The 12,027-nt window shown below is 37.9% G+C and overlaps 2 protein-coding genes across 2 annotated transcripts; both read right to left on the reverse strand.

Moving 5' to 3' along the window:
* Positions 1-1,393: 1,393 nt before the first annotated feature.
* LOC140942039 (melanocyte-stimulating hormone receptor-like) lies at positions 1,394-2,311 on the reverse strand. The gene has a single exon (XM_073391029.1). It carries the CDS (start codon positions 2,309-2,311, stop codon positions 1,394-1,396), a length of 918 nt encoding a protein of 305 aa, XP_073247130.1.
* An 8,026-nt stretch (positions 2,312-10,337) lies between these two features.
* LOC140942040 (melanocyte-stimulating hormone receptor-like) lies at positions 10,338-11,255 on the reverse strand. The gene has a single exon (XM_073391030.1). It carries the CDS (start codon positions 11,253-11,255, stop codon positions 10,338-10,340), a length of 918 nt encoding a protein of 305 aa, XP_073247131.1.
* Between the last annotated feature and the right edge of the window lie 772 nt (positions 11,256-12,027).

Here is a 12,027-nt window from a genome sequence, read left to right on the forward strand (position 1 = left end):
TTGCCCCGGTATCACTGTCTTGCAACAAGAAAACCTTTATGATCTCCCGGAGCTTCTTTAATGAAACTATTTTATCACCTAACACACACTTCAAAGCTGGGTACTTAATGAGCAGAAGCAAGAGATGACACTGCATGTACTCAAGTAACCTAGTACGGAGTGGTTTATTTACCAACTGTAAGTTCGGATTTGATTCTGATTCTCGCCTGCATGACTTCTAAGGGTCTGAAGGAGTAGAATTCCCTTGTTTTGTACTCGGACGACGATCAAATAGTATCCCATGATGCATTTCTCCAGAAGCATCACGTAATGTCGCAGTCACGGCAGATTCCATCGTGAAATAAGGTCGTTTTCTCGTCGGCTTTTTTCTCATTTGTGTTCCAGTAAAAGTAAGAAAATTGCATTGTTTTGTTATTGGACATGATTTTTCCGATTTGCAATGGCTTAAGAGCGAAATTTCCACATAGAAACATTTATTTCCATTGCTTCACTTAGTCTTCGCATCACAAAGTGTTCAGTGACCCACAACAATCTTTTGTTCATAGAAGAAAGTAGAAGAAAAATTACAAAGGTAGAAACGAGAATTAAATAAAGTATGAAATAATCTACCTTTAGTTTAAATGGGAGCCTTGAATATTCAGAATCCACCTTAATAATCGCCAAAATGTGAGGATGTTCTGAAAATCCCTTTGAAAACGACACTAGGTTAGATCCCAGACCTCTCCCGTCTCTTCACATGCGCAGACGTTGTTCAGCTCTGTCTTCTGGAACTGGTTCGTTAAGAGTAAGTGCCCAGGGGCTCGTCTCGATCGTACAGTAAACTTTCACCACGAACATTTTATCGACCCAACTAACTGCCCCTGGGTCTCCGAGGATGGAAAAAGCATTCGGAAAAGCAATATTTTTGCGCCTTGACTGAACTTATGACGTTTGTTAAACTTCATTATACTATGAACATAGTGGCTTTTATGGTAATCAACAGCTGTTATTTATGCAGTGTATTTTCAAGAAAAGTTCGCCACGTACCTCTCCAGTAATGATTCTGCAGAACAGTAAAGCTCTCTGATTGTCTTCTGGCGTTAAAAAACAGTCAAAAGAGTTTATCGGTGTGATGTTGCTAGCAAGTGAGCTGTTCTCTTTAAGAATATGTCCCTGCTTCGTAGTCTTCATTGCCAGAGAACTAATTAGGTAACTGACTAGTTTTAGTGACATTTTCATTTTGTTTTATGATTATTAAAGTTTTTAACATAGACAAATGATTTTCATGGTTTGTGTCTTTACAATCTGCACTGAAACAGAAAACAATCTTAAAGGTGCAATTCGGACTGGGGCATTTGTCTGGTTTTCTTATATATATACTTTCTTATCAAGTTCGTTAGTAAATGTTCTTAGTTCAGGTACAGAAGTGTAGTTGTTTTAATGTTTCTTTTACAGCTTGTCTCACTTCTGTGATCTTCCAGCAGTACAGAAACGGGTTTAACGTCGAGTTTAAATACACTAAAGTAGCTGTAAATTGCAAAGCAAGGTAAGTAGATAAAGGCATCCCCCTTTGAGGTGTTAAAGCTACAGCTATACCGTACGGCAGATAACAAATACCCAATGTTACCTGCACCCACAGTGCACTGTACACTGCCTTTCTGTATCGAGCTTTATTCAGTGTATTTACTTGGCTCGATTGCCCTTGAACAACACGGTTCTGACCATGAATTTGGTTATGACGCAGAGACACGAAGATCATTTTTGTGTAGGCACAGATTGTAGTGACTGAACAAAAAGCTATAACAACATATTGGTACAATGAAACTATAAGAAGATTCAGAAAGGATGTAGATGTACCGACAACGGACACAATCCAACCACCAGTAGCAGTTAAATGTGTTCTTTTCAAAGTTACAACTTGTCTGTATCTGAGACCCAGTAGCAAAGCGAGAAGTCTGTCCACACTTATTGCAGTCAGTGTTATCAACGACACTGAACACAGAGTAACACTTAGGAAACATGCTGTCAAATATGTGTAATAGCAAATATTCCTTCTTCTGTTCACCACAGATAACCAATATGCAACCTGTATAGGCTCCGCAATGATACCAACGCAAAGATCGGTTATCGCTAGGTTACGATACAGGATTTTGGATGGCAGATGAATTGATGTGTCCTTGTGAAGGGCAACTAGGATCAGAGTATTCCCCAAAAATGCTGTAATTGACAAAAAAGTGTTAATGACAGAGAGAAAAACGAGCTCGCCATGTACCTCTCCAGTAAATTCCACAGAGCAGTAAAGTTCTGCGATGGTAAAATTTTTCATTTCCATGACTTTTCTGCGATGCGGCTACAGTCAACTGAACTCTTTTTGAATACATCTGTCCTCCTTATATGACAATCGACAATCGACAATCTTGGTGTTGCCTTTGTGTTGCCGTGCCATTAGGGAGCAAATTAGCATAATTGGCTGGTTTTTCGAAAACGAGCTTAACAGTTAGTAATAAAAAGTCGATTAACGAAGTCATGATCGACATTTCTGTTAAGCATATATTCAAATTGGGTAAAAAACGGTTTTCGTCGATTGCCAGAAGTTAAACTGACGCGCTCATAGGGTCATCGCAGGCACTGAAGTTTCAGTAACAATGTACAAATGTTCTAGAGTCTGGGTCAGTTACGAGATAGGAATTAAAGAAAATAATATAGTTACGTTTGTTCGAGCTTAGGAAATTAGAATGTAACCTGTTTTTTTTTTCATATTAATAATCACGAAAAAAAAAATTGTTGAAGCAAGAGCAAGAAAATTTCACCAAAGGTGGTGTTAAGTTTGTGAGCCGAGCACATGATATGAGGTGCTGTAAACTGCCGCTTAGAAGCTCTGGGATTATACATCTTCGTAACGGGTTTTAGGAGGGCTTATAAATTAAACGGCGGGGCTTATATCCGAGGGGGATTATAACGGGAATGGAAAAAGCTGTTGGAAACAAGCTAAAGCAGTGCTGATTTAAATATGTTTTGCAGTTACCGGTAAAAGCTTTAAAATATCATACTAAATCAAATTCATTTCAATACAAGTTAGAGGGGAGCTTATAGTTGCGAGCCTGTTACTGGTGGGGCTTATATTAAAGTTGGGGGCTTTTAAGCGTTTCTGTATTTTGTAGCTTCAAATTGCTTGTGCCGTTTTTCTTCAGCTTTGACTGACGTTCACTTGGATACCAGCACTAAATTGGCGACATTTACTTTAGAAGAGGAAGTCTTAACCGAGTATCTCCCCAAACATATCAAACTGTGTGGGCTATATAAACTTTAACATTTTGGGCGGTTTATTTGTAATTGCTTAAATTGTTATTTCACTACGTCAAGATTAGGGACTGAGCAATACTTACCTGCAGGGGGGGGGGGGGGGACGTTTGGAAATGGGTGAAATATGCCCCAAAACTAAGTCATGCCCCCCTCTCATTAAGCTAAAATTAATTTCAACCCCCCACCCTCACATGATAATAATAGTAAGGCTAATCCCCCTCCCCAGCCCCCTTGAAAAAAGTCTCCTCCCATTGATTCCCTCATACCTAGTTTACTTGTTGGATTTCTTCCTCCGGTACAAACATCACTTTAAATAAAATGAAGAGTCATTTGAAGAGTCATCAGAATCACTGGACTCTGAGCTCGTGTCGCCTTCGCATGATTTGGGAGATTCCCCATCTTCTACAGCATCTCTGGCACTAAGGTTCCCGCATGCGAGGGTGAGAACTCGATCAATCAACTCAGCCTTGCTTCCACTTATCTTAAGACCTTTTTGCTTGAGATATATTTTCAGCAGCTTGTTGGTAAGCGCTTTTACTTCTTTTACATGTTTTATTTACCACACTTTAAATTTGTATTGCTATTAAAATTTCAACAGTTGGGTTTTTCATTCTGCTAAACTAGAAATACGTAAATCGCAGGACCTCGCGAAGGACTTCGGGGGAACGGCAAGTAAAGCGGAGAAGGAGATTTGTAAATCTAAAAATTGTAAGCTATATATAGAAACATAACAAAACTGTTATACCTAAAATGAAAACTAAATGAAAAGAAACATTAAAAGAAAGAAGAAAAGAAAAGAAGCAAAAAGAAAAAGGTTATTGGCTCGAATTCGAACTCGGGAACTTCGACGCACCGGGCCAAAGCTTTACTACTAGGCCACGTGGAACACACAGAAAGAATCGTCGAAATTTTATTATTAAAACCTTCAAGCCTTATTAAACGTGATTCAAAGATATTTTTCAGAAGAATGACGGCAGTTTCGATAGTGAAAACCCAAAGTAAATGCATTTCATGGCATTTCATTTAAAGAATGGAAGCCCTTGACAGTCTAGGCCGATACGGTATAAACTATATAGTTTGCGAGCAAAACGTGTTTTGTTACCGCGATGTTCGCTCATAGTTTAAGGCTAATTATCCAAAATCGCGTCCATTTTCTCTTAAAGTACTTTAGCATTCGAAATTCATTGAGTGATGTTCCCTCTGCTCCGCTGTTTGTTGATGCCGTCTCCATCTTTGTTGCTTGCGCCGTTGAATTTCAAGACGGCGTTCTCGCTCCAGAGGATTTTTCAGTGTCAAATCTTCCCCTGCGAGGATTGACAATTCGGCATTCTTGTGTTCGCTGTTCTGTTTGCATGAAGAAATGGCTTGAGATTCACTGATAGTAAACATTATTTTTGCAGACGATGAAAAGACAGCTCTTCATGAATACTTTGGTTATTGAAGGAAAATCGAAATCTCTTTCAGTCGAATGTTGCCTAGAAACAAAAATGCGTCGTGACGTCAACTACTGTATGACGTCATGACGGACACCATCGGATATATATAAGTGAAGATTGCAGCTCGCTAGAACCCACACGCGGTTCACGCACTGCGCGCGAAGCGCACGCGCGACGAGATTGTAAACTCACTTCGCTATGATGCCATGTGTGCTAACATTGGCATCTTTCTTTTTCATTGAATAACATCATAGTGTTACTTTTGCAACTTTTAATTAAAGTTTCCTGTTTTACAGGAGCCTCCTGGTTTTATTAAATCCTAGAAGCATTCCTTTCTTACTGCATGACAGATAGGAAAACAACGGTTCATAGATCAGAACACCTTAGAGTTGGTCAATTTGTCAGTTTTATTCCAATGTTAATATTTATATTTGAACTCTAATAACTCTTCCCCTTCTTTTCCAGTTTGCAAAAAGGAATGAAAAAGTAATGCCCCCCCCCCCTGTATGTATGAAATTTTACATCCAGCCCCCTCTCTCTCTTGTTGTCATTTTCTCCCATGCCCCCCTCTAATTTTCTACCCCTCCTCCAGATAATTATTGCACAGTCCCTTATATCTTCATTTAAATTGTTTCTTAAATTTATTTCCCCCGTTCACATCATCTCCCGGCGCGTCCAATTCGGATCTGTTATATGAAAGGTAAAATATTTAAAGTAATTAAAAAAGCCATGGTGACGTTCATTTCGATTGAGCGTAGTGAACCCAAAATATTAACATGGAACTTAGTGCACCATCATTCACCATCATATTTAGCTATCCTCTTTTGTCTTAGAGAAAAATTAGCTTGCCATTTTACCTCTCCTCGACTCTCCAGTGAATTTTGCAGAACAATACAGTTCTCGAATTGTTTGGTAGTTTGCCATTACCATGACTTTCTTCCGAAGCAACTACGTTCAAGCGAACCGTTTTTTAATATTAAATACTTGTTTTCCTTATGTGATAGCTTCATCATGTCAAAAAACCAATTAGATATGTGAGCTGTATTTTCATTTTATTAAACGACGGAGTTATTGGCAATCTTGTTGCTGCCATGCAATTGGCAAAACAAAAAGCACAACTGTTTTGGTATTTAGAAAACGAGCTAAACTGTTATGATCAGTGATACAAAGTTTATTAACCGATTCTTGATCAATAATAATAATAATTTATATTTATATAGCGCAAACCTCTATATGAATATATTCGGTTGCGCTTTACAATACTGTTATATTAAATTTTTTGTTACAGGTGACTAAAGCATAAGAAACTATTAAAAACTACAATAAAAAGTATTAAAAACTATAAATAAGAATAAATAAATAATAATGATAATGATAATAATAATAATAAAAACCCTATTATAAAAGCCATTTACAATTAAATCTATTTAAAAGCTAAATTGAAAAAATGAGTTTTAACAGCAGTCTTAAAAGTGTCCAATGTCTTCATGTTGCGAATTGCCGAAGGTAATGCATTCCAGAGATAAGGTGCAGCTGACTGGAACGCACGATCGCCAAGAGTTGGATGGGTCTTAATGCCTGGTAACTCGAGGAATATAGACTCATTTGACCTTAGAGAGTACCTGGATTGCTTTTTGATAGTAATGAAATCAATTAGATAATTAGGAGCTTGACCATATAAGCACTTAAATGTCAAAAGTAGAATCTTAAACTTTATACGGTAACTTATTGGAAGCCAATGACGGTGGAAAAGCAATGGTGTAACATGGCAGAATCTAGGTGTTCCGGTGACCAACCGAGCCGCGGCATTCTGTATCCGTTGGAGTTTCATGATATGTGAATTCGGGAGGCCATATAGTAGACTGTTACAATAATCTATTCTACTGGTGATAAAAGCATGAACTAATGATTCGGTGACTGAACGACTCAAATATTTTCTAATTCTACGCATGTTATAAAGATACATCTGTAGAACAAAGATTCAAATTGAACAAAGATTCAAATAGAACAAAGATTCAAATTTATTTAAAAAGGCCGACTTTAATCAATTACCAGAGGTTTAACTCACGCTCATATAGGGTCAGTAAATTACACCAAGTTAATGTACTACTAATCGTCTCATTGCAGCCAAAAAGTATTAGCAGTATACACATGTTCAAAAAATGGGCTAAATTATGTCTGGGTCGGTTTGTACCAGGCTTACGAGATGAGAATTAAAGAGAAAAATGCGTTAAGTTCGTTTTTGCTGCTAGTATCTCTCTTTTAAAATCCATATTAAAAGCATTTCTTCTTAGTTCATTAACCGTTTGTAAATAATACTTGTTTTTTGCTGCTTTCTGTCTGTTTTGTCCGTTTTGTTTTGCCTGCTTTTTATCCTAATTATATTTCAGTATGACTTTGCCGTATATTTATTCATTATGTTTAGTCTTAGTTTAAGGAGGGAGCTCATATAATAAGCCCCGAGGTTTCCATTTGAGCTTCCTCGCCAGAAAACGTTTGTTGAAATCTTTTACGTGACAATTTACGTCTCTTTAATCTTTAAATAACATAATAACTTAATGATATTTGAAATAAATATACGAACTGCGGAAATTAAATGAAAATGAAGAAATGATCGTCGCAGTGAACGCAATTTATGCAATTGCGTAAAGAAGCCTGAAAAACATTCAGGACTTCAGCAGGGTTTGAACCCGTGACCTCGCGATTACCGGTGCGGATGTCTGATTTTGACAGCTACCAATTCATCCTCATACGGATGGCTTACAAAGTGTTAATTTCTCCAAGATGTGACATTTGACATCAGCTTACATGAACTGTGTGTACGGGTGAGCGTTATCTACGTCATAACCAAATTTTCTCGCATGGATACTTTACCAAATTTTCTTACCCATGGTGCTCCGCAAGCGCGCGTAGCGCGCGAGAGCTCCGCTATTAGACCTTGTCACGGTTTTCGACGCCATCTTGACGAGTAGGCAAACGTGTGAGAAATTACAGTGTTTGTATGAGAATCTAATGCCGAATAAATTCCGTAAAACGCGTGTTCTGAAAAAAATATCAATTGTAAACTAAAGCTACAAAGCAAAGGATTGCACTAAAAAAATTTGGGGACGTACCTGTGCTTAAATTTCTCCAAAAGCTTGCTTTGGATTTTCCATATTTGTCTGTAATTTTTCCTGGGACTTTCTTACAGACAAATGTATAGAAAATTTAAAAAAGTGGTTCTAGGTATTCTAGCGCATGTAACGCCCTCAATTTTTTTTTCAGTAGAATCCTTTGGAGTGAAGCTTTAGTTTACAATTGATATTTTTTTCAGAACAGCCATTCTACGGAAATTATTCGACATTAGATTTTCATACAAACATTGTAATTTTTCACGCCTTTGCCTACTCGTCAAGATGGCGTCGAAAACCGTTACAAGGGCTATTAACAATGTTAAAATTGGAAAAAGCAATATTTGGGAAAAGTACTGCGCCGTGATTAGTTTTTACAAAATTGATGACGTTTGTCTTAATAATATCACAGTGGCTTTTGTTTGATAAACAGGGCCCAGTTGTTCGAAGGCCCATTAGCGCTTAACCCAGGGTTAAATTTAACCCGGGTTTCTTTTTCTTTTGTTCAAGAGCATTTTCTCGGACAATTTTATCTGATATTCATAGAGCATCGAATCATCAACTTGTTGACAAAAAGAATTAAACTGAATTTACTTTATAAGCTTTCATATTTGAATTCAAATTTTGCACTAACCCTGGGTTATCTTTACCCAGGTTTGAACAACCCGGCCCTGCTTTTTAAGCTGCTGTATTTTAAATTTCGCAAAAGAGTACAATTCTTCACGGTTTTCTGGCTGGTGTCTCTGTGATCTATTTGCGTGCAAATGAGCTTTTCTCTTTCTGTGGTTTATTCATTGGGTCTTCATTGTACCAGAGAACTAATTAGCTAACTAGTGAGTAATATTTTCATTTTGTATTAACATTACTCTCATTATTAACTTGCATGTTTAACATAAACAAATGAGTCTGTGGGCTCGATTTCCCCCGTCTCCCTGGTCAGGTCTTTGATCCTCCTCGAAGAGCTCTTTCGGGGGGAGAGTTGTTGGGGGGGGGGGATATCTATCCTAATGAGTTTTGTTTTTGTCTTATAACTGCAATGAGACAGAAAACAATCTTAATGGTGTAATTCGGAAAGATACAGGACATTTGTCTGGTTTTCTAAGTCGTGCTATGGTTAACTCTAGAAACATAAAAATGATGTGTGTGTGTGGGGGGGGGGGGGGGGAATTGAGGTCAATCCCCCTCGGTTTTTTTTTTCTCAATTTTATCAAGTGTATTTTCTCTGGGATCCTCTCCATTTCAACAGCAATGAATACTCTTCTTTTATGTTTGAGACATATTTCATTTGAATTTGGTGAAAAATAAAAGAAAAGCGAGGTGTGGTTCTACAAGCTTAAAAAAGAATTAAAGTTCTAATTTTAAAGCTTATGGAAAGTACAGTATCCCTACTCTATTTTTTTTTTTTAAAGGTGAAAAAATTTTATTGACAACAGTGCTAACTATTAAAATCCTATTTACAGTTAATTCGCTTGAAAAAAAGAAAAAAACTATTCATTCAAAACACTATTTAAAATTCCTATCGTTTTAAAAAGCACTTAATTTAGCTTAGAAAAAGTTAATTTAACTAAAAAAAATTTATTCGAATTAAAAACATTTCATTTGAATAAAAAAACTGTCAGCCTCTAAAATTCAAAAGTTTCTTTCAACTGTTTAAAAAAATATATAGAATAAAATAAAGACAATTAATAAAGCATAGCTGTTGAGTCTAGGGAAATCCTGTTTGACCCTTCTCTATTTCTAGATCCCTGTCCTTAACATCTAAGTTCCTCCTTCTCGGGGTTCTCGATCCCCTCAGGCATATGCATTGGAGCGCGCTCCGCAAAATTGCAAAGGACACTTTCGCCCTGACCCATGAAATTGTTGTGGCGTAGCTCCCTTGCTTTTTTGCAGATAATAGCTCGGCTAATCTTGAGTGGTATCTGAGGCATTCGTCAGCCATCCCTCCCGTCGTTGTAAATACCAGTGGGGTGAATGTGCCTTGCTCTATTTCTGTAACGCGAGAGTTGTATTTTCGCTTCTTTTCATTTTCATGAATCCTGTAGATTTGCTAGGGGCTAAGATCTCTATACGTGTCCGCATTGGGATGACACACCCTTATATCGAAAAATGCAGCCCTCTGTCTCTCTCAGAAACCCCTACGGTGGACGTCAAGGCGTGCATCAGTTGCTTGGTTAGTCCCTCTGGCAAGCTCTTCGCCTGTAATAGGTTGTAATGCGGGTTCAACTTGCACATCGTTACAAACCATGTCAAGCAGCTCGGCCTGTAAATCGCGTATCTCATTGTGGCGCTGAATAACTAAGCCTCCATGCTGGCAGATCATCGCGTGATCTACTGTAAACATGGTCCCACAAACGATACTGACAGATTATCGGATTATATTTATTTTCTTTCATATTTTATAGTTTCCTGTCAAGTTTGTTAGTAAATGTCCTTTGACAAGCCAAAACTACATTTTCTGGACGGCTTTTTACAACTGGTAGTCTTAATGCCATAAGTCTTAGTCTAAGTTTTAGTTTATACAGAAGTGTAGTTGTTGTAATGTTTCTTTTACAGCTTGTCTCACTTCTGTGATCCTCCAGCAGTACAGAAACGGGTTTAACGACGAGTTTAAATACACTAAAGTAGCTGTAAATTGCAAAGCAAGGTAAGTAGATAAAGGCATCCCCCTTTGAGGTGTTAAAGCTACAGCTATACCGTACGGCAGATAACAAATACCCAATGTTACCTGCACCCACAGTGCACTGTACACTGCCTTTCTGTATCGAGCTTTATTCAATGTATTTACTTGGCTCGATTGCCCTTGAACAACACGGTTCTGACCACGAATTTGGTTATGACGCAGAGACATAAAGATTTTTGTGTGGGCACAGATTGCAGTGACTGAACAAAAAGCTATAACAACATATTGGTACAATGAAACTATAAGAAGATTCAGAAAGAACGTAGATGCACCGACAATGGACACAATCCAACCACCAATAGCAATTAAATGTGTTCTTTTCAAAGTTACAACTTGTCTGTATCTGAGACCCAGTAGCAAAGCGAGAAGTCTGTCCACACTTATTGCAGTCAGTGTTATCAACGACACTGAACACAAAGTAACACTTAGGAAACATGCTGTCAAATATGTGTGATAGCAAATATTCCATCTTTTGTTCACCACAGATATCCAATATGCAACCTGTAGAGGCTCAGCAATCATGCCAACGCAAAGATCAGTTATCGCTAGGTTACGATACAGGATTTTGGATGGCAGATGAATTGATGTGTCCTTGTGGAGAGCAACTAGGATCAGAGTATTCCCCCAAAATGCTGGAATTGACAAAAAAGTGTTAATGACAGAGAGAAAAACGAGCTCGTCGTGTACCTCTCCAGTAAATTCCACAGAGCAGTAAAGTTCCTCAATTGTAAAATTTTTCATTTCCATGACTTTTCTGCGATGCGGCTACAGTCAACTAAACTCCTTTTGAATACATCTGTCCTCCTTACACATCTGTCCTCCTTATACATCTTTCCTCCTTATATGACAATCAACAATCGACAGTCTTGGTGCTGCCTTTGTGTTGCCGTTCCATTAGGGAGCAAATTAGCATAATTGGCTGGCTTTTAGAAAACGAGCTTAACAGTTAGTAATAAAAAGTCGATTAACGAAGTCATGATCGATATTTCTGTGAAGCATATATTCAAATTGGGTAAAAAACGGTTTTCGTCGATTGCCAGAAGTTAAACTGACGCGCTCATAGGGTCATCGCAGGCACTGAAGTCTCAGTAACAATGTACAAATGTTCAAATACTAGTAATGGGCTGTAAAGTCTGGGTCAGTTACGAGATGGGAATTAAAGAAAATAATATAGTTACGTTTGTTGGAGCTTAGGAAATTAGAATGTAACCTGTTTTTTTCATATTAATAATCACGAAAAAAAAAATTGTTGAGTTCGACGATTAGCTGAGAGCAATGCAGTTTCAGTAAACACAGTGAGAACAAGAGCAAGAAAATTTCGCCAAAGGTGGTGTTAAGTTTGTGAGCCGAGCACATGATATGAGGTGCCGTAAACTGCTGCTTAGAAGCTCTGGGATTATACATCTTCGTAACGGGTTTTAGGAGGGCTTATAAATTAAACGGCGGGGCTTATATCCGAGGGGGATTATAACGTGAATGGAAAAAGCTGTTGGAAACAAGCTAAAGCAGTGCTAATTTA

Source organism: Porites lutea, chromosome 6 (assembly GCF_958299795.1).
Source record: "Porites lutea chromosome 6, jaPorLute2.1, whole genome shotgun sequence".
Lineage (NCBI taxonomy): Eukaryota > Metazoa > Cnidaria > Anthozoa > Scleractinia > Poritidae > Porites > Porites lutea.

Coding starts and splice junctions, on each gene's coding strand:
- LOC140942039 (XM_073391029.1), bottom strand. CDS start 2,311: ATGGAAATGAAAAATTTTACCATCGCAGAACTTTACTGCTCTGTGGAA.
- LOC140942040 (XM_073391030.1), bottom strand. CDS start 11,255: ATGGAAATGAAAAATTTTACAATTGAGGAACTTTACTGCTCTGTGGAA.